This window comes from Rhinopithecus bieti, unplaced genomic scaffold (genome assembly GCF_001698545.2).
Source record: "Rhinopithecus bieti isolate Rb0 unplaced genomic scaffold, ASM169854v2 scaffold_566, whole genome shotgun sequence".
NCBI classification, from domain to species: domain Eukaryota; kingdom Metazoa; phylum Chordata; class Mammalia; order Primates; family Cercopithecidae; genus Rhinopithecus; species Rhinopithecus bieti.
The window spans coordinates 3,523,695-3,548,046 of NW_016803334.1; the positions used below are offsets into that span (position 1 = coordinate 3,523,695).

Genomic DNA, 24,352 nt, shown 5'->3' on the forward strand with positions numbered 1-24,352 from the left:
GGCCTGCCACATTTATTTTTTAAGTTCTGGGATTACAGGCGTGAGCCACCACTCCTGGCCTGCCACATTTATTTTTTAAGTTCTGGGATTACAGGCGTGAGCCACCACTCCTGGCCTGCCACATTTATTTTTTAAGTTCTGGGATTACAGGCGTGAGCCACCACTCCTGGCCTGCCACATTTATTTTTTAAGTTCTGGGATTACAGGCGTGAGCCACCACTCCTGGCCTGCCACATTTATTTTTTAAGTTCTGGGATTACAGGCGTGAGCCACCACTCCTGGCCTGCCACATTTATTTTTTAAGTTCTGGGATTACAGGCGTGAGCCACCACTCCTGGCCTGCCACATTTATTTTTTAAGTTCTGGGATTACAGGCGTGAGCCACCACTCCTGGCCTGCCACATTTATTTTTTAAGTTCTGGGATTACAGGCGTGAGCCACCACTCCTGGCCTGCCACATTTATTTTTTAAGTTCTGGGATTACAGGCGTGAGCCACCACTCCTGGCCTGCCACATTTATTTTTTAAGTTCTGGGATTACAGGCGTGAGCCACCACTCCTGGCCTGCCACATTTATTTTTTAAGTTCTGGGATTACAGGCGTGAGCCACCACTCCTGGCCTGCCACATTTATTTTTTAAGTTCTGGGATTACAGGCGTGAGCCACCACTCCTGGCCTGCCACATTTATTTTTTAAGTTCTGGGATTACAGGCGTGAGCCACCACTCCTGGCCTGCCACATTTATTTTTTAAGTTCTGGGATTACAGGCGTGAGCCACCACTCCTGGCCTGCCACATTTATTTTTTAAGTTCTGGGATTACAGGCGTGAGCCACCACTCCTGGCCTGCCACATTTATTTTTTAAGTTCTGGGATTACAGGCGTGAGCCACCACTCCTGGCCTGCCACATTTATTTTTTAAGTTCTGGGATTACAGGCGTGAGCCACCACTCCTGGCCTGCCACATTTATTTTTTAAGTTCTGGGATTACAGGCGTGAGCCACCACTCCTGGCCTGCCACATTTATTTTTTAAGTTCTGGGATTACAGGCGTGAGCCACCACTCCTGGCCTGCCACATTTATTTTTTAAGTTCTGGGATTACAGGCGTGAGCCACCACTCCTGGCCTGCCACATTTATTTTTTAAGTTCTGGGATTACAGGCGTGAGCCACCACTCCTGGCCTGCCACATTTATTTTTTAAGTTCTGGGATTACAGGCGTGAGCCACCACTCCTGGCCTGCCACATTTATTTTTTAAGTTCTGGGATTACAGGCGTGAGCCACCACTCCTGGCCTGCCACATTTATTTTTTAAGTTCTGGGATTACAGGCGTGAGCCACCACTCCTGGCCTGCCACATTTATTTTTTAAGTTCTGGGATTACAGGCGTGAGCCACCACTCCTGGCCTGCCACATTTATTTTTTAAGTTCTGGGATTACAGGCGTGAGCCACCACTCCTGGCCTGCCACATTTATTTTTTAAGTTCTGGGATTACAGGCGTGAGCCACCACTCCTGGCCTGCCACATTTATTTTTTAAGTTCTGGGATTACAGGCGTGAGCCACCACTCCTGGCCTGCCACATTTATTTTTTAAGTTCTGGGATTACAGGCGTGAGCCACCACTCCTGGCCTGCCACATTTATTTTTTAAGTTCTGGGATTACAGGCGTGAGCCACCACTCCTGGCCTGCCACATTTATTTTTTAAGTTCTGGGATTACAGGCGTGAGCCACCACTCCTGGCCTGCCACATTTATTTTTTAAGTTCTGGGATTACAGGCGTGAGCCACCACTCCTGGCCTGCCACATTTATTTTTTAAGTTCTGGGATTACAGGCGTGAGCCACCACTCCTGGCCTGCCACATTTATTTTTTAAGTTCTGGGATTACAGGCGTGAGCCACCACTCCTGGCCTGCCACATTTATTTTTTAAGTTCTGGGATTACAGGCGTGAGCCACCACTCCTGGCCTGCCACATTTATTTTTTAAGTTCTGGGATTACAGGCGTGAGCCACCACTCCTGGCCTGCCACATTTATTTTTTAAGTTCTGGGATTACAGGCGTGAGCCACCACTCCTGGCCTGCCACATTTATTTTTTAAGTTCTGGGATTACAGGCGTGAGCCACCACTCCTGGCCTGCCACATTTATTTTTTAAGTTCTGGGATTACAGGCGTGAGCCACCACTCCTGGCCTGCCACATTTATTTTTTAAGTTCTGGGATTACAGGCGTGAGCCACCACTCCTGGCCTGCCACATTTATTTTTTAAGTTCTGGGATTACAGGCGTGAGCCACCACTCCTGGCCTGCCACATTTATTTTTTAAGTTCTGGGATTACAGGCGTGAGCCACCACTCCTGGCCTGCCACATTTATTTTTTAAGTTCTGGGATTACAGGCGTGAGCCACCACTCCTGGCCTGCCACATTTATTTTTTAAGTTCTGGGATTACAGGCGTGAGCCACCACTCCTGGCCTGCCACATTTATTTTTTAAGTTCTGGGATTACAGGCGTGAGCCACCACTCCTGGCCTGCCACATTTATTTTTTAAGTTCTGGGATTACAGGCGTGAGCCACCACTCCTGGCCTGCCACATTTNCAGCAGCAACTATCAGTTCTAAAAGAAAATAATATTTGTACTTTTTTGAATAAAATAAGGCACTGTGAATTTTAAATCAATTTCTGTGAGATTCGAAACAACTTTTTCTTTTCTGTGCATGATTCACCATAATAAAGTGAATAAAACCATAAATGGCAATATGGTGTAGCCTGCAGAACAATGATATGTGTCATTCATTTCTTCATTTTACAAATATTTACTGTGTGGTTTCTAAGCACCAGGCTAGCTGCTAGGCTCTGGGAATCCAGCAGCAACTAAATAAACGTGACATCCATACTTCTACAGCATAGATTTATTATATTGAGGAAGATTGTTAATCAGTTTAACAAATGCTACATAATAGCACATAACTTAAAGTAAATAATAATAAACCAGAAAAAGGTCACATAAATGCTAAGCAAAACATAACTGAGAGTGATTGGTTGGCAGAGTAGCTGGGTGTCCAGAGAAGTCCTCTAAGAGATCATATTTGCATGAACTCTGATTGACATTTGGGACTGGTGTCTGACTCAAGGAAACAGAATTCTAGGCAGAGAGAATAGCTGGTAAGAAGTACCTATGGCTGAAATGAGCTTATCCGTGCTTCAAGAACAGAAAAAAGGGCACTATAGCTGGTGCTTAGTGGGCAGTGGTTGAAATATTAGACTGGATCAGATTATACTGGACCTGTAACCAGGACTGTGGACTGGATTTTATTCCAAGTGAAATCGGACTTTGTTAAATAGCGCAGGGTCTTCCTGCCTGGGCAGGATTTTGACCTGAACATAAATCATTATTCTCAGTCTGGCCATAACACTGTACATTTGCAAAATCATTATTCTCAATCTGGCCATACACTGTACATTTGCAAATGGGTATGGACATTGATGACAATGTATAGCACCTGGTGCATGGTTTTAGCCATTCCTCCTGTGTCATTATATATGAAGAAGAACCCTTAAACATTCCATGGAGCTTTAAAAAGTATATAACCTTTTAAAGAAAGCTCATTTTTAAAGCATAGACTGCATTCTCTAAATTTCATCAGATATCTTGATGTTCTGGGGAGCATAGACTTTTATTTCCTAGATTTTGCATGACTAGCATTGTAAATGCAAGGTTTGTGCTAATATTTTGTTTTGTCTTTTATAAGCATATCAGTTTACCTTTTACTCCGGGATATACTTGTCTTTATTTTACCATAGAATAGCTGTTTAAATTGCTGGCAAGAAGCAGATAAATGTAGTAGTTAGCAGCTTTGATTCTGCAATAAGAGACCTGAGTTCACTGGCCAGCTGTGTGGGCATGTGAATGTTACATACTAACAGTGGTAAAATGAGAATTTTAATTGCAGGGGTCTGCAAAGGATATTGCTTGTGGGCCAAGTGTGACTGCTGCCTGTTTTTGTAAATAACGTTTTATTGAAATATAGCCACGCCCATTCCTTTACATGTTGCCTATGTCCTCTTTTTCCCTACCACAACTGAGTTGAGTCATGCAACACTGAGACCTTACATGGCCATGAAGTCTAAAATGTTTTTTTCTAGCTCTGTACAAAAAAGTGTGCCAATCTCTATTATTATGTGCACCTTTGAGGGTTATTGTGGGAATTACATGAAATAATTCATGCAAAGCACTCAGTACAAGGCCTGCCATTTATTTAGTAAGCATTCAATATATATTTGTAAGTAGTAGAATTTTTACACATTCATTTTTTACTGTCAAATAATCAGGTCAAATTGACTGTCATAAATATGCACTGTTACGTGTGTATCTTTAGAGGTAAAGCACCCAAGCTTAAGGAGTATTTTTTTAAGTAGCCATATTTTGGTGACACTTGGCCATTTCTGCATTAATAACGTGCCTGGATGTTGGAACGTCTATTTTGGCCACTAGTTTATCCTTGATTCGGATATTATAAATTATATATATGTAAAAGTTTTTGGTTATATTTCAGCAATATGGGTAGATTGTTAAATTAATCATTGCAGAACCCTTTGAAAATCTAGGCAGCAATGTGCAAATGCAAAATTTATAACTGGAGCAAACAAAAAGAAGCTGATGATTCCTTAAGGATACTGATGTTTTTGTGGTTTCTTCCTTTTGTTGTCGTCACCAGAGAATTATATTACATTTGGGGAAATTTTCAATATTTAATCATAAGCATTTTTATTCCAACGTAGGCCATACATTCACCAATATGAACTTAATCTCACTAGAGGCTGGCCATATTTCTTTTTTGATTTAAAAAAAAATCGAGGTATACGTTTGCGTGAATGCCCATGTGTGTTAAAACTTGTAATAAACAATGAGGAAAGGCGATCAGTGAAGAGTTTAATGATTTTACTTCTTGTAGTGTTAAACATGTTTTGAAAGGTCTAAGAGAAATTGTAAGCTGTGGGGGGAAAGGAAGAAAAGTAGAAGAAAATCTATTATTTGAACATTTCAATTAAATAATTTCTTATTTAAGTTTTCCTCATGAAAATACGACCTTTGTAGGTTTCCAAAAGTATCATAATCTTTGCTTATGTGCCTTTATTTTAGTGAAGACTTTTGTTGTTCTTAATTTCCAGTTCCATTTCCCATGACTATGAAAACATTAACTTTATATATTACTTTTTAATTTGTTTATTTTTACTGCTTCAGAGTTAATGTTGTATTTAAAAGATAAATTAATCCCAGCAATTTGGGAAACCAAGGTAGGCAGATTGCTTCAGTCCAGGAGTTCGAGACCAGGCTAGGAAACATGACAAAACCCTGCCTCTACACAAAATACAAAAATTAGCCTGGCATCGTGGTGCACTCTTGTCATCCCGGCTACTTGGGGGCTGAGGTGAGAGGATAACTTGAGCCCAGGAGGTCCAGGATGTAGTGAGATGAGATGGTGCCACTGCACGTCAGCCTGGGCTAGAAAGTGAGATCCTTTCTCAAAAAAAAAAAAAAAAAAAGTTAATGTTTTATTATGTGAGTGTCTTAGATTTCTATGCACATTATTTAGTTCAGGTCAGTTTGTTTAAAACTAACATAAAGAAAAGGTATAAGATATGGTTCTTAACATTTAGACAATAATTTATGATTATGTTGGGGAAACAGGACTTACTTGCGTGAACCAGTTTGTCTCTTGTCTCTCACATGACATTCACGTAAGAAATAAGATTTTGCGAACCTTGTGCTGGGCTTTCAATTGAGATTGTGGGATGCAGTGCTGGTCGAATTTGGTTTTATAATATTTTTGAGTGTGTATGTCATTTTTTTTCAGGCCATTAGTCTATCATTGTCTTTTTTTATTTTTATTTTTTTTTTTTGAGACGGAGATCATCGCTCTGTCAACCCAGGGCTGGAGTGCGGGTGGCGGCGATCTCCACTCACTGCAAGCTCCGCTCCAAACGGGTTTCACGGCCATTCTCCTGCCTCGCCTCCCGATGTAACTGGGACTAACAGGCATATAACGCCACCTAACGCCCGGGAACTAATTTTTAGTATTTTTAGTAGAAGACAGGGTTTCACCATGTTATGTCAGGATGGTCTCGATCATCCTGACTCGTAGATCCTACCCGCTCCATCTTGGCTCTCCCAAAGTGCTGGATACAGGAGTGAAGTCCACCGCGCCACGTGAGGCTATGTCTATCATTGTCTAAGGACATTTAGTGTCATAAACATTTTGGTACTGTATTCTAGTAAGAATATAGTGAGAATATTCAAATTGTTCTGTATGCTAAAACTCAGATTTTAATATTGAATTAATTTTTCAGTTATTTTAATTTAAATTTAATAGGCCAGACAATAGTGGCACAATGCTGTAATCCCAGCACTTGGGAGGCCAAGGTGGGTGAGATCACTATGAGGTCAGATAAGTCAAATACTACCTGGCAATATGGATGAGAACGCCTGTCTCTACTAAAAATACAAAAAATATTAGCTGGGTCATGGACTGTGTTAGGCACTCTGTAATCCCTAAGCTTATTGGGAGGCTCTGAGGCAAGAGAATCGCTTGAAACCTTGGAGAAGGTTGCAGCCAAGATTCGTGCCACCGCACCTCAATCCCTGGGCCGACAGAGAGAGACTAGTCTCAACAATAAAAAAAAAAAAAAAACAATAATTTAAATTTAATAAGGCACGGGCGCGGTGTCAAGCCTGTAATTCCCAGCACTTCTTCGGCGCAGGCCGAGACGGGCGGATCACGAAGTCAGGAGTCAGAGACCATCCTGGCTAACCCCAGTGAAACCCTGTCTGTACTAAAAATACAAAAAATTAGCCCCGGGCGGAGGTCGGCGGCGCGCCTGTGGTCCAGCCTATCGGGAGGCTGAGGCAGGCAGAATGGCGTGCATCGCGCGCCGGCGCCTTCAGTGAGCTGAGATCCGCCACTGCCTCCAGCCTGGGCACAGCAGACAAGACTCTGGTCTCAAAAATAATAAATAAATAAATTATTAATTAATTTAATTAATAAATTTAAATTTATCCTCCTCACGCCCGCGCGATTCAAATAATCCAGTATCACTCTTCAAAAATTATCACACCTGACATTCGAGAGATTATACTGTTTATATACTGATTTTGCAAAATTGGCTAAAACATAATTTTCTTGATTTCTAATTCAGTGTTATTTCATTGTGTATTAGAAATGCTTAGTTAATTTTCATTAAGTGAAGTAGAACATAATTTTCTCACGAAATTCATCAAGACAGAGTACCTGATATCTTTATTTTTGCAAAATCATATATAAATATGTATACTTAATGAATTATAAGCAATTCCTAGAATTGCTTGACAGGCTTTTACATTTGCTTGTGCAATCAAGATTAAGAAGGAAGAGAGGCTAACAAAGAGAAAAGGGAGAGAGAAGAGGTTAGAAGAGGAAAAAGGAAGGAATGAGAATAAGAGACCATATGGATAGCTAGTTCAGGAATAGAGGAGCCACAGGGAGTAAGGAGGGAAGGAATGCATTCTCAAGGCAGAGAGTGAGCAGAGTCTGGGCTGAAGAGGGCAAGAATTGGGGCATGAGTCAGCCAAGAAAAGATGAGACTTGGTACGGAAGGAGTATCAAGTGGGGAGTTCCTAGATATGTTTGCTGCTGGAAAGACTGTCTCAGAAGTATTTTCTTAGAATAGAAAAATTCTGGAGAAATGTGATTAAAACAAGAAAGAATAGTTAAGCATTATGTAGGGAGTCAGTCACACAAAATTAACACATAAAGAAAAATGTCCTTTTCTTATTTCTTCTTCCTCTCTTCCTTTTGTTTCTGAATGTTTCTGCCCCTGTGAAATTTGTATGTTGGAATTCTAATCTCTAAGGCGATGATATTAGGAGGTGGGGTCTTTGGGAGGGCTGCACGCTCTGAATGGGTTTAATGCTCTTAGAAAAGGGACCCCAGAGAGCTCCCTCACTCTCTTTCTACCATGTGAAGACACAGTGAGAAGTGGGCACTTTGCAAATCGTAAGATGATCCTCATCAGAATCTGACCATGCTGGCACCCTGATTTTGGACTTCCATCCTCCAGAACTATGAGGAATAAATTTCTGTTGTTTATAACCCACTCTGTCTTGGCAATTTGATATAGGAACTTAAACTAAGACAGATGGGTAATTTAATAGATACCTTTCCACAAAATCTGATTTTGTTGACCATGTTGAATCTATCTTTAAAGGAAGTCCTATGTTAAGGACTACAGTAGTGAACTGATAGTATATAATAAAAATATATTCCTGCTCTGCCTGTCAAAAGTGGATCGGGGGCTTTTCTGAACCAATGCAAGGTGATTTCCAATAACTTTGAATGAGTGTTATATTGTCCAATTTATCCTATGGGCTTCAACTTTCACTATCACTTTCTGAGAAGCTTAGCTTCACTTCCTCAGAATAGATTAACCGTTTCTCTCTCAATGCGGTCTCACACTGCCATGTTTATTCTTTGTGTTCTTTATCACCATTGTCATTACATGCGCTTGTGTTTGTAGTTGTAAAACGTCTGTTTCTCCTGTTAGACCCTAAACTCAGCACACATCGATACTATGTATTTGCTATTCATAGCATTGTGCCTGGTACAAGGCAGGTAGTTAAGGAAATGCATGTTGAATGTACAAATAGGTAAATACAATAAAACTCTAGGAAAAGTAAATGCTGAATTTTACAAAGGGATTATTTAGCTTTGATATTAGCTAAAACATGCTTATCTTTATGGTTTATTTCAGGATGAGAAAATCACAACTAATAGAACACATTGATATATTACAGCCATAAATGTAATTTATATATAATAAACAAATATTCAAAATTTCTTTATTATTTAATAGGAACTCTCATGGATTGGCAGTATATCAAACACTGCCATCACATTATACCCATTCCATTTAATCCCCATTCAGGAGGGTGCAGAAATTATCTTCCATTTCACTGTGTGGAAAACTGAGGCTTAGAGAAGATTAATGCAGCTGCTATGACCACATATTAAAATTATGGATATGTGGGAATTACATGGTTTTAAAAGATGTTGTACCAGGGAAATTGCCAAAAACAAGAGATAATGTTTAATATAGTCATGCTGAATGTGGAGCATAAAATTGTAGTTAAGAGGCAAGGTTTTAGATTCAAAAGGTTGAGCTGCACCTGTATCTATTACCTGAGTGACCCTGGACGTGGTTTTTTAACTTTTCTAAATCTCAGTTTCCCAAACTATAAAATACCATATCACAGCCTTGTTAAATGAGGCTGTGTAACGTGTGGAGTCTGGAAGCTAGTAGACACTTGGTGACTTTGAATTCCTTTTTTCTTTCTATATAATATCACATTTCTCCTTTCTATTCTGCTCCACTCCAGAAAGCCCACTGAAAGCTAGCTCCTTTTGCTTGTGGGAATGTATCCAAATATAATTAGAAAGATATATATTATTTAGCAAAGCTAATGCAAAATACCATTGAAGAGTGATGTTTGAAATTTAAATATAATCATTAGCAGACCCTATATATTTTCCTTGATTTCCCACTCCTAGAACACACACACATGCATGCATGTGCACACACACCATTCATTTTTTGAAGAACTAAGTGCCTTTGTATTTTCACCTTGCCCTACCTCAATTGCTGTACAGTTAGTTTTTCCCAGTTCATCTCCGCTCTAAAATGCTTATCTATTTTTTGGTCTCAAAGTACATTGTTGCATCTTTAAAATAACTTACATAGTATTATCCTAAATGTCTGCATCTTTATATGCATTATAATAGGGTTTTCTTTGAATATTGTCCTAAAATATCATTCTGAGGTGATAGTGAAGGAAAATCCTGTTGTAGTATATTTAAAGTCAGTAGTCTGTAAAATAATTATTTCAGACTGGAATAAAAATCAGTTCCCAGATACTTTATGTTTGTATAAGATCTTTATTCTAATTTATTGTTGATGCTGATTAGAGCCAAGCATCATGGCTCAGGCCTATAATCCCAGCACTTTGGGAGGCTGATACTGTCGAAATATATGTATTTCTGTAAGTTGCCTCAAGTCATCATTTAAAATAAAACTGGCTAAATATAAATAAATAAATACATACACAAAATTGTAAATTTAAGTGAGATAATGGGAAATTATCAAATTGAGGGATGTATTTTTTCAATCATAAAATTACTTTAATGGCTTATTTATTTATTTTTGAGATGGAGTCTCGCTCTGTCACCAGGCTGAAGTGCATTGGCACAATCTCAGCTCACTGCAACCTCCACCTCCCAGGTTCAAGTGATTCTCCTGCCTCAGCCTCCGGAGTAGCTGGGAATACAGGCGTGCACCACCATGCCCAGATAAATTTTGTATCTGTGGTTTCACCATGTTGGCCAGGATGGTCTCGATCTCTTGACCTTGTGATCCTCCTGCCTTGGCCTCCCAAAGTGCTGGGATAACAGGCATGAGCCACTGGGCCCAGCCAATCGCTTATTTAAATATGACAGTTAATCTATTAGAAATAAATCAGAAGGGAAAAAATGAAAAAGGAGTCTATGAATTGTTAATGTTTCCAAACTTTTACCTTTAAAGTAAGCTCTTAAAAGCTGATTACCAGTTATGGTATTAATATGACATTTGTCATGATGTATATTACATATGTTCAAGTCACTGTCACTTGATTTGAACTAGTCATTCGCTTTATTTTATAGATAAAGTAGGATTTTTTTAAACTTGTTTGAAAAACATGAGTGTCTGTATACCTATGTCTACATGTATGTACATTCATGTACTACATAACATTTTAGCAGGCAACCACATATAAGATGGTGATCTCATAAGATTATAATACTGTGTTTTACTGTACCTTTTCTGTTTAGATATACAAATGCTTACCCTTGCATTACAATTGCCTCCAGTATTCAGTACAGTAACATGCTATACAGGTTTGCAGCCTAGGCACAATATACTATATACCATACAGCCTGTGTGTGCAGTAGTAGGCTAGCCCATCTAGATTTGCATAGGTGTGCTCTATTAGAGTGGGTTATTTGTCCTTTTACACTTGTCTTTTTCCATCATATCAGACTATTAGCCTTCACATTTGTTCTCACTACTGTCCACTGTCAGTTCCTACACACACACACACACACACACACACTCTTTATGTACACACACTCACCGTCACAGACACTTCAGGTTTGCCTTTTGCTAATCTTACTTGACAGATAACCAATTTTTAAGAATACAGGTTAAATTAGAGAAGAACATGACTTGGAAATTTCTCAAGTATTTTATTATTTTAGTAAAAGTCTGATAGGAATCTTTTAGCCTATGAAAGCACCGTATCATCCTTTTCTACTTATTTCCTAGAGAATACCTGATTGGAATTATATATAATACAAATAGAGTTAATTTTAATAAAGTATTTAATATGCTAAGTACAATTTAGGCCTTATGGGAAGAAAATGCTTTATTTTGTTAATGGATATAGATAACTGGAGCTTAGTGGATGTAATCTGATTAAACAATATATTAATTTACATAAAATAAAGTTGCACAGAATAAAATCCAGAAAATTATGTGATATAGAAAAGAACTTCAAAACCATAATTTATAATAACTACCTACATTCTGAAATTTCCATTATTACAGATTTTTAGTAGTTGAATGAACGGTTTGTCTCACTAGAGTTTTGTGCTACTCATTATCTAATAGTATTTGAAATTAATATATACAATAGCCTCTATTCTCAGTGTCTAAAAATCCAGATATGTTTTATTTTATTATTGATGATTCTGTTATCTGCTACTGGATATGAATTACTACTTTTTGATCATTTCAAGTTTTCTCTTAATTCCAGTTGGCTGAGTTTGTCATATAACTTACACAAATTATGAGCAAAACATAATATTTTTAATTGTTGGTTAATTTAATTAAAATTAAGTTGATTAATGAATTCTTTTAATTTTTTAAAGTAAACCAGGTAGTTCGATGTTACCCGTTATTATATTAAACGGTGATATTTTAGAATATCTTTCTAAAATATGTCATTTTATTATAATTTAAGGCTTTTTTTTTGGCATTCTATACCTTTCTCATTTTTCCTCACAATCTCCTGCCTCAATTGAAATACACAGATCAAAGCCTGAGGTTTTGGATTCGTGGTTTTATGATGTACTGTTTAATACACGTTCAGCCTAAAAGCCTACAGAATATCTAAGAGGAACATCATTTTTTCCTTTATATTTTTTTGATATTTAGCGGCTGCTTAGTAATGTCTCTTATTTATTAATATACAATATTAGTAGGTTTAGTAACATCCAGTGAACTAAGTTGCAAATTTTGAAAATCTCAGAGGTTTTTCTGGATCACAAATAAATAGAACATTAGGCAAATAAGCTTGGATTACAAAATGTAACATTATTAAATAAATGTCATTCTATTTGATGATAGTTGCTTACTGAGAAAATTTGTCTATATTTCATTATAAAGATTATTGGCAGAATGTGAGACAATCAACAGTTTTTGATTTTAGGGATATTTCCTAAAAACCTTAATGCTGGAATTATCTGTGTGACAAAATTTCCTTAATAAATCCTCATTACTTGATTACAGGTTGAATATTTCAAACATCTAAGCCAATTAGAATCAGGATTATTTTGATTGCCAGAAATCCTTAAATGTATGTATTATCCATCGGTGTATTCAGTTTCTATATGAGGCACCTTTGTTTTAAACATTTTTTTAGTGGTTTATGATTCATAAGAAAGTCAGTTGCATTTCATTTTTTTTTTCTGGATATTAGAGATTTTGTTTTGCTCCAAAAAATAAATTGGGAGTGCTCTAATCAGTTGACTATGCACAGTATGAATAATGCAGTGCTGGTTTCTAATATATGTGTTAATTAGTTTAAGATATAAAGCTAAGAACTAAAATGGGTTACTTCTTAAACACATTCATTTTGACCAATGAGGTGTGTGTGTATGTGTGTGTGTATGTGTGTATGTATGTATATATGTGTGTGTATATATAGATATATATTTGGCATCACCATCTAAAAGTTGGCATCTAGCTCCTCCAATTGTTCAGAAATTAGGCTTCTGGCCAGTAAGTGGTTTGTAAGGACAGGCTTTAAACGCTGTATGCCAATGGAGTAATCTAAGTCCGGGCTTGTCTGTTGGAATGCACCAAAATAAAACTGTCTTAAATTCTGCTGTATATTTTTATGAGATTCTAATCAACTGGATATATCAACTGTGTTATGGGCTTTTTGATGACACTTTGAGGTAGAAAAGTAAATTGCCTTTTTTATTGTACTTTTTACCAGACATTGTCATACTCTGACTCAAGGCAGACCATTGGGTTGAGGTGATTCAGTTCATTTACTACTAGAGAGCACACTGAACAGTATTTCTAATTCAGTAATAGTCTGGAATACTTCGTATTCCTTTTTCTGTCAACACCCCAAAAAAGGAAAAATGGAATCTATGAGCTTGAATTTGGAAATTATGAGAGTAGAAGTAATATTGAACGTCTTTCAGAAATCAGTGTTTTGACTGGTGACTTATTCTCTAAGCTTGCTCTATTTCAAAGACAAATCTTAGATTCAGTGAACTAGTTCCTTCCTGTATGAGATTATTGTTGTCATGGTCCATGTGACTGCTGGAGGGTGAGCTGCAGAACAGGGTACCTCTGCTGGATGTCCTTCCATACTTGGATTTTTAATGTGAATTGAAGAATCTTCCACTTGATTTTGAGGTCTGGGTACCTATGAGACAAAATGATTAGGGAAGAAGTTTTTTCTGCAGTAATGTGTACTAAGTATTTTATAATTATATACAAAAAGGTTGTACTTTTGTGCAGAAAATTTAACATAGCATAACTAAGACTACTATCCTTAGAAACTGACAATTTATTTTTTCTTATACAACAAAGGCTAGTTATTTATAAAATGTTACCCTTATAAGACTGGTTATTTTTGCATAACTGATACTAATAATCTAGTTTTAGAAAGTCGACTTAGCCAGAGAATTAATGCTTTAAACTTTTGCTTTGTACTTGCTGCTACTGACTTTAAAATTTTATATTTGGCTTTTCCTAAATCCATTTCCTGATATTTGGTTAAAAAATAAAACTTTTGGATTTTGTTCTTTACTATTTTGTTCTAGATAGTTTACTTTCATAAAATTTTGTCTATTGTATTTCATTAATGATTCATAAAATATAAAAGACATTAAAAGCAGTAAAAATTTGATTTATCACTTTAATCTTGTAGTAATTTTAAAAGACTGTTTATCATTTTAGACAATGTGAAAGAGTATTTCAGAGATCTGAAGAACAGAATGCAGTTTTTAACCCATGAGAACTTTTCAATTAGATGCTCCATGGTCACTATTGTTTCTTTTCTGATTGTCACGGGAATTTTTTTGTTGTTCATACACGCCAAGAATCTGTCTAGTGACATAGTTATCCCCAAATGTGTCTTTTTATTTTAATATTTTAAACACAGTTTATTTCCTGTTTTGATCAAGAATAGAATAGATTAAATATTGTAGTAAAAGGAATCAATAGGACTTTCATTACCTTTGACTTTAATGAAACCTGCTGTGACACTAGGCAATTCTTTCTTTTCAATGATCAAGTTCACATCGTTTCCTTCTTCTGTTTTCCATTGAATTGCAATATAATTCACTTACCTTTCCCTTTACTTAGAAGAATGTATTCTTTTCAAAAAATTATTTTCAAAGGATTATTTGTATGCAATTTTATTCAAGTCTTCTTTCTGAAATTCTCATAGCAAACTTGTTACAAAATATAGGTATATGTTTGGGGACAGGGAACTCTCTGTATCTACCTTTCAATTTTCTGTGAATCTAAAACTCTGAAAATAAAATTTATTAATTATAAGAAAACTAGAAACAATATAGTAATGAAAATTCCTATGCAAAATAGAGTGATTTTGATCTTATACAGTTCTAGTATATCTATTTGTTTCTATTCATTTCTTCTGTTAAACAGGATTTCCCCCTTAAACCGTTATGAATGTGCAATTATAGAACCATAAGCAAATACTGCCTTCAAGATTGCTTAACCTTAAAATCTTGAACCTCCTGTCTCCCTTTTATATCTATTAGATTGCTTGGATTTCTTTTCATTTTTTTTTTTTTTTAACTTAGTAAGTTTTCAAAACTCAAAGTAACTTATTTAAAACAGTTAATTACTAACAACACTCATTTTTCCCCAAAGTTTGGATTTACAATTCTGAAGTTAATTTTGATGACTTCATCTTCATTTATGTCAGATTGTTCTTTAATATATGCAAAGTTTTAAAAATACATACATTTCAACTGGGGTAAAGATTCATGTACACTGTTACGGAGCTTTGTCATTAAACTAAATGAGGTATTAAAGTCTTAAAACCACAGTTATAGTAAGATAGAGAACTCAACCATACTATATGACTAAAGAAAATACTAATTGATGATGCCTTCTTTTCACTTGTCCTAAACAGACTTGTTTCGTGTGGTGTTTTTAATTGAGTTATACAGTTTCTTTGTTTTCCTTCTCTTTTTATGGATGTAGGACTCTGAAACTCGTAAAACTTTGGACTTTATTAAACGTGTTTTTTGGTAATTAGGTTTTCTTTTTTTACCTCCAAGAAACAACAGTCTAGTCAATGTAATGTTGCTTACCATGTGGTTGATTTTCTGTTTTATCTTTTACTTTTATTCTGAATCATATCTGTTTGAAATTGTAGCAGGAGGAACTATTTTAAGCAAAAGTCATTGCAAGTACTTTTGTACTGATAATGAAAATGCATTTTCTGAAAGGAGAAAATCACATAATTATGGTTATATTACGTGAAAATCCTTTTAAAAATTCAGGGACTGGTAATAGATTTTATTCCTTTGCTTTTTTTGAGCACTACTATATAGTAATGACTTTTGTGGTTGCTGAGAACACGGCATTGAATAAGACGGAGTCTGGTTTTGGAGTTCATGTTAAAAAAAATTTTCCTTAAGTTTTCTTAGATATTAAGTGACTTTGTGGACTATAAAATTAATAATTTTCCTTTTAGAATGAGTTTCATCAGCCAACTGAGATTCTTATTAGTTTTGTGACTTTTATATATGTTATATTTCTTGAACATTATGATTCTTGAGATAGAGCCCTATAATTTTAGTTAATAGCAAACATTTATAACAATTAAGGAAAATGCTCTTTACATTTTGCTTAAATACATATTTCTCTTATATTTTAGCTGGGAAGTTTTAAGATTCCTTCTGTCAAACATAAGATGGTGGTTGGAAGAATATCGCTTTGATGGATTTCGTTTTGATGGTGTTACATCCATGCTTTATCATCACCATGGAATGGGTAGGTAACCTGATATAATCAGGTTTGGGGTTAATTGCAGAAGCTGCAATAGCCATTATGCCTTGATTTTTATTAGTTCCATTACATATGCTCTCTTCGTAGTAATTTATTACCCCATTTTGGCAATAGGTAGAGTATAAGTACGTTTTATAAGTAAACAAAAGATAATCATTTCCTTTGAAATTTATCTACTGAATATGCTGTCATTATTGTGTAGCTTAAAACTTTTTTGACGAAACCATTTATTATAACACCTTCAGGATGTGAACACTACAGCACTTCCAATTAAAATAAAAAATAATGGATGAGAACAGTTGTGAATGCATAGGTTTTTACATATTACACATGGAATAAAATATGTATTTTAATTATAGATTTACCTGGTTAAAATTAAATTATAAATTAATTTGAAATTAAAAGTATTTATCACTCTCAGTTTAAAAGTTGTACAGGCTGGGCGTGGTGGCTCACGCTTGTAATCCCAGCACTTTGGGAGGCCAAGGTGGCGGATCACGAGGTCAGGAGATCGAGAGCATTCTGTCTAACACGGTGAAACCCTATCTCTACGAAAAATACAAAAAAAAAAAAAATTAGCTGGGTGTGGTGATGGCTGCCTGTAGTCCCAGCTACTCGGGAGGCTGAGGCAGGAGAATGGCGGGAACCCGGGAGGCGGAGCTTGCAGTGAACTAAGATTGGGCCACTGCACTCCAGCCTGGGCCACAGAGTGAGACTCTGTCTCAAAAAATAAAAATAAAAAATAAAAATAAAAGTTGGACAAAGAAGTGGAATCACAGAATACTAATCCCTCAATAGATGACATGGGAACAATTATTATTATTATTATTATTATTATTATTACTATTATTATTAGAGACAGAGTCTTTTTCTGTTGCCCAGGCTGGAGTGCAGTGGTGTGAACTCAGATCACTGCATACTCTACCTCTTGGGTTCAAGCGATTCTCCTGCCTCAGCCTCCTGAGTAGCTGGGATTACAGGTACCTGTTTTCATACCCGGCTCATTTTTGTATTTTTTTTAGTAGAGACGGAGTTTCACCATGTTGGCCAGGTTGCTCTCAAACTCCTGACCTCAGGTGATCTGCCCATCTTGGCCTCCCGAAGGGCTGGGATTGCAGGAGTGACCCACCGCACCCAGTCAATTATTATTATTTTTCAATGGCCAAATATTCACCAGCAATAAACAGAAAAAAGTAAAAAAAGGGTGAAAAACTTGACTAATTGACTAAATCTTGAAAACTGACTGCCAAGGAAAGAAGCTAAACATTCAAAGTGTGCTACTGCTTGATCTTACTCATGATGCTGCCCACTTGAAATGTTCCTAGGAAAGAAGTTGAATCTGTAAAACACAACAGATTTCATTGATATCCAGTTTCCAGTTTCGGGGAAGCTGACTTATGGTATGCAAAGACAAGCATGGCAAAAGTTTAGAAAAATCTTTTCCTAGATTTGAACACCTACATGCCCCTGCAGAAACTACCTCACTGAGAGAGGAGTATATTCCGGTGACTCGTGGTATTAGAGGAGTGAACCAAAGTTTATGGATATGGGATGTGCTTTTCATGGATAGAGAATCCAAGAAATGGTTAACGAAAAATATTCTGAGTTATTTAACATTTTTTTTTTCTCCCTTGGAATGAGGGAGAAAGCAGCAAACAAAATTCCTGAAACCACACAGCAAAAGATTAAATAGAATACCAGAAAAGTTGAGATAAGGCAATTAATATCAAGCACAGTATTTAATTTATAAACTCAGTAATAAAGAGAAATTTATCAAGAGGTGATGAATTTACCTGCAATTTACTTGCATGCATGAAAAAAGAAAATGGTTGGACTCATAGTATTTTATCTGCAGAAGCAATGTCTGCCAAATTCTTACAAAGTCTGACTCAAACCTTTGCTAGTTTAATGATGGTTGCCAGGGGCTGAGGAGTGGAGGAAATGGAGAGATGTTGATCAAAGGGCACACTTTTGTTTTAAGGTGCATAAGCTATGTGGAATCTAATGTAACTATAGTTAATAATATTAGTTGGTATTTGATGAGCGCCAACTTTAAGTATCCTTACACACACACACACACGCACACACACACAGTAACTATGGGTGGTGATGGATGTGTTAATTTGAGTATAGTAATCAGTGCACAATGTATACCAATATCAAATCAGTACCTTGGAAACCTTGAATATATACAATTTTTATTTGTCGATTAAACATTTTAAAATTAAAGAATGACAGCATCAAACAAAAGTGAGAAACTTGATAGTTATATTGCTGCTGAAATACAAACAGGAAAGAACTTGAAGAATAAGACTTCCATAATTATACTTGAAAATATCCCTCAGCGATAGAATCCGGCAAACAGAAAAAAAAATCAGTGGAACGTAGACATAGAGAAACACGGTAAAAGGCTGATGTTGAGCACAAATTTCATTTTATTATAACAATAAGAGTAAATTACTGAAAGAATAGAAAGTAAATGGTATAACCCAAGTTAGTTGTGCTATAACCTACCAAGGTTAGGAGGTGGGAGAAGAGGAGGCAGGAGGAAGTTTGAGAATATATAATTTCTTATCATAGGGAACTCCATATTGCATAAATTGAAGTACCTGTTTGAAATAATGTAAATATTGTGCTCAATTTTATGATGGTTTTCCTATTTTCTTTTCCTTACCACAAAGGGATTTAATACAAGCTAACATTAACATCTTAATGTGACTGAAAATGTATTGAAAATTATTTGATATTTAGAATTCCCTTTAGTATGATTTCACTTTTTTGCCATATAATTTAGCCAAAATTAAATTAAACTTTTAAAGTGCTTTGTTTTTCTCATGTCTGTGCATTTGTCAAACAAAATTGATTTGCAGGATTGTCTGAACTCTGAATGTTGACGTGTAGTACTTTTCTAAGTCAATATATTTGCTCATACTTATGTTATTAAACTGCTACAATAACAAAATTCATGTAAAAAACTAATTAGTGGATGTATTTGTGCAGAGTTAAGACTTGCTTTTTAACATAATATATCCGTATTGATTTTCTTTTTCTAAGGTCAAGGTTTCTCAGGTGATTACAGTGAATATTTCGGACTACAAGTAGATGAAGATGCCTTGACTTATCTCATGTTGGCAAATCATTTGGTTCACACGCTGTGTCCAGATTCTATAACAATAGCTGAGGTAAAGCCACAGTGAAGTCTTACTTTCTGACCCCCTTTAATAGAGAGCATGTTGTCAGCGTACAGTATTTGACTAATCAATCTCGTGTTGTCAATACTTGCATAAATGAAATTCTACCCTGTGTATAGTGCAGCTATCTTGTATGGGTGGCACATTATTTAGAATTCACTGTTTCCCTATTAGAAGATAATGTATACTAATTACTTGTCACCATTCTTTTGTTAAAAAAGTAAATGCCAGTGGTTAGAAAGTTAAATGTCCTAATCAGTGGACAGGCCCTTCCACTATGAGACCTTCAACAGAGAAAATAATTGAATATTAATGTGTGTCTGTCCATTTATTATTTTTTTTTTTCTTTCTTGGCTCAATCATTAGAGATAGGATGGATCGCTGCCTGCAAGCTCCTCTGAAGCCTTTCTTGTTCTGATGCGATTACCTTTCCTGTTTATGTTATTGCTCTCAGATTGCCAAATGTTCACTAGTTATTCATGATTCTTGAAGGTTCATGATTAACTGTCCCAAAGCTGCACTGTAATGATATAATTCTGTATATGCATAATTGGCAATTCCCCTCTTGGTGATAAATGTGATAAATTAAGAAGTTTGTTAAATGCTTATGCTAATTTAGATTTAGTGCTAAAATCCCTCTGGTTTTCTAAGTTCTCTAACTAGGAATTATTATTAAAATTGAATTTAGTGTGTTAAAACTGTTCTATACAAAGTATAGTGGTTGGCATATAAAAATAGTAAGACTACTTTTAAAAGAGTTAGAATTACGGTGTGTTTTACATTGTCGGCGTTTAGTTTATTGGCATGAAATGGAATAAATAGTCTCCTTCCTGTAGTATTTATTTTTTGTATAGACTGTTTTTATATACACCATTTCTCAAAATCAGAAATCTCTAATTTTATAAATGGTATGATTTCATTGCTTGAATAGAGGAGAATAGTTTTATTCTCTTCAGGCACTTTACTTTCTAAGTATTTTCTGGGAATAGAACAGTAGCCCTAAATTCCTGAAATTGGTTCTTATGCACAATTAAAAAACAACAACCTATCATACAATTTAGACACCCAGTATTATTTCACAGTCATGACCTACCTACATTTGATCATAGCACATCTTACTAACACTTGTGCTAATTCTTTTTGCGCTGAATATCTTTACCATCATTCAGTGTATTTTAAACTTTTGTCTTCTGTGTATTTGAATTTTATTTGTCAAACATCAAAAATGTAATTAGTTTGTCAGTGATATTTATGGAAATCCAAAGAGATATTACAAATGACAAATTACAATTAATTACAATTAATGACAGCACAAATCAAAAGTGGGTACTGAAGGAAAAGAAGCAATGATTTAATACATGAAAGTTAAAATTGTTACATTGATCTTTCCATTCATTTCAAGTAAAATAGTTTCATCATCTAGGGATCTCTGGTCTGATTATCAGTGTTTCTACCAATGAAACTGAGACTTTAGCCTACTTTATATTACTTGGTTTTAGATTTTTTAAAAAACAAGATGTACTTTCAATTTATTCTACTTAAATTGAAAAGGACTTCAATTTCACTACATCGTTTTTCTGTCTAGTGGGAGTCTCTTCCAAATGTAGAATTGATCCCCATGAACTTTTTTTTTTAAGAAAAGGAATGTGTTTGAATGGATAAGCAATATAAATTTATTTAAATTCCTTTAGTAGAAATATGAATTTATTTATAATGACAATAACAAAGAATTGAATTTCTTTTTGTATTTTGCCTTTTTGTATTTTTGCTCAATGTGTTACCATTTTACATATTATATTTGCTATATTAAAACATTTTTGATTGATGTATCTTCCCTCTGGAATGGTTTAAGTGTTATTTCTTTATATAGTAAAAATTGAGAACTATTTTAATTTCATACCAAACACAGAATCATTTTCATATGCCATATGAGTAGGCATCAATTGTTTTATATTTAGAGTAGGTTTATTTTGATGATCTTTATGATTTACCTTTTTTTTCTTAAAAAAATTTAAAAGAACAGTCACTAACTTTCCACTTTCAAAAGGAGGGCCAAAATAATTCATATGCATTAATGAGGCAGCTTTCTAGAAATCAGATTTAGGAGTCAAGACCATATGCTTGTTACCGAATCACCAGGGGTGCAGTCTAGGTCCTGCTGCTTGCTGCACAGAAAGCCTATCACTGAGACAATGATTATCGCCGGAGGAGACTTTGATCAGTCTCAAATCCATCTCTCTGACCAACTAAAATTAGAGGTTTATATGGTAAGAAATAAATGTTACAATGTGTAAGAAAACAGAATTAGAGAGGGGTAAGGAAGCAAGCATGAGGAATGACTGGTCTGGCATCTCGTTGCATGCCGTGATTTGGTGAACTTCAGTTCTTTGATACATTTTTTTGAGAAGCTTGAGGGACAAATACAGGTTTCAGGCTTTTCAAAAGGATTAATTTCTACGTTTATCCAAAAAATCTATCTATGGGATGATTAGGTTTCATGATGACCATATGTTTTTCTTAGCAGATGCTATTTCCTAAAACTACATTGAGACTGGATATAGAACATGCCTTAGTATTTTCTTGAGAAAATTTGTCTTGATCTTTAATACCAGCCCATCACCAGTCATTCTTGACAGTTTGGTCTTTGGAAACTCTTTTTCAGTAGGCATTGTGTCTGTAATTCTAGTTCCTAATATGGTGCCTGATATTTAATACATATTCATCCAATCCTGTCTGTGGAAATGTGACTTATATTTTGATAAATAGAATGGTTGAAATGGCTTCTTTTCTACTGATCATCTTTTTTCTACTTTATAAACCATAAAGAGCTATGCAGAAATAAGATATTACTGACAAACAATTTCTTACGGATGTATTCTACCATATAATATATTTACTTATACCTTCCTTCCATAAAAAAAAAAAAAGAGAGAGACATTTAACCTGAGTCTCAGAGAGCTTATGGTATCTAATAGTCTTTTACAGGAGGTGAGGATCATAATCTAAGGAAGACTTTGGGCATTGACAGATAGAGAAAAGCTTGTAACAAGTACATTCAAGGGTGAATATTTCAAAGTGGCTGAAGTACTTAGTAATTAAAATGAAATAGTAGGAAATAATGGTGGAAAGATGTCTTTCCTTTCACTTTCTGCGCACTCTAGTTAATGATCACAACTACATCACATTGTCATTTCATAATTATGTTTATGTGTATTTAGGTCCCAGTTTATTAATCTATGAAAGTCAGATATTATGTCTTATCTTTTAATCCTTCAGAGCACCTCACTCATTCACTCAACAAATACTTACTGAATAACCTGCTTGTGCCAAGTATTATTAAACTATTCTAGATTCTTGGGGTATATCAGTGAACAACAACTATAAACTCTTGACCTCGTGGATCTTACACTATAACAGGGAGTAGGGGAGTAGCTAATTGGATAGTAAATCATATAGTAAATGCTTAATGTGTAATTGTTGAATTGAATCTTCAGCTAAGGAATCTGAATTTTCAATTGTTGGCTATTGAAATCTATTGAAGGGCAGAATGTCTCATAAGATATGAATTTGGCAACAGTTAGTATAAAGAGAAGGTAGAGGTGGGGAATGCCATTTGAATATGGTCTAGGCAAGCAGTAATGAAGATTAAATAAGATTGTGGCTGTGGTAATGGACCAAAGGAAAGTAACTTATTTGAAAGATATTGTGGAATTAGAATTGATAATACTTAGCACATATTTTCCTAATATTGTCTTAATACTATCTTTTGTTACATGTGAGTCCCTGTACCAATCTTTGAAACCCATTTTTAAATTAATTTTATTTGATTAATTATTGGATTACTAATTGTCTAGAGTTGAAAGGACCCTCTGTCAAAAAGCCTGATATCTGAATCTGGCTCTACATTAAGAATCCTCTATCTCGACTGGGCGTGGTGGCTCATGCCTGTTGTCCCAGCACTTTGGGAGGCCGAGATGGGTGGATCATTTGAGGTCAGGAGTTCAAGACCACCCTGGCCAACATGATGAAACCCCATCTCTACCAAAAATATAAAAAATATTAGCTGGGAGTGGCAGTGCACCTGTAATCCCAGCCATTCGGGAGGCTGAGGCAGGAGAATCTCTTGAACCTGGGAGGCAGAGGTTGCAGTGAGCTCATATCATGCCACTGTATACCAGCCTGGCAACAAGAGTGAGACTCTGTCTCAAAAAAAAAAAAAGGATTGTCTATCTTGCGAGATCCCTTCACCTCAGTACGCCTCAGTTTCTATATCTGCTAAATGAAGATAATCCCTACCTAATCTCAAAGACCCCTTCTAAGTGCAACCTACTTTAGTAAAAGCTGCTGCACTGTTTCACTGTTAATGTACTAACTCTACATTCCGTTTCATCAAAAGCTAGTGTTCACACTATCAGGCTATGTACAGAAAGAACAACTATAACAGATTTATGCCACATGTATTGTTGTGCTTGGTGAAAGCAACAAAACTAATAAATGTTCTACAGTAGTTCAAAAATAAGAAACTATGTTTTAGCAATAATAGTTTTACTCTTTTGTGTTCTCTAGGTGATACTAAAGAAAAGAAACAAATAGCTTCATGAGATCAAAGTTTGCCTGGAGTGAAAATATTAAGCAAAAATCTTTCTGGGAAATGAGATATGCTATCACAATTTTATCGACTTTTATGTTACCAAAGCAGCCCCCAAATATATGCCCCTATTATTGTTTTCATTTATTGACTTGGGCTTTACTGTCA

At 35.7% G+C, this 24,352-nt stretch overlaps 1 protein-coding gene across 1 annotated transcript in view; it reads left to right on the forward strand.

Moving 5' to 3' along the window:
• GBE1 (1,4-alpha-glucan branching enzyme 1) overlaps positions 1–24,352 on the forward strand; it is a 277,716-nt gene that overhangs the window by 157,902 nt on the left and 95,462 nt on the right. The window contains exons 8-9 of the mRNA XM_017875583.1: positions 16,275–16,390; positions 19,460–19,587. Coding sequence (XP_017731072.1) covers positions 16,275–16,390; positions 19,460–19,587 — 244 coding nt within the window. The remainder of the gene's footprint in view (positions 1–16,274; positions 16,391–19,459; positions 19,588–24,352) is intronic.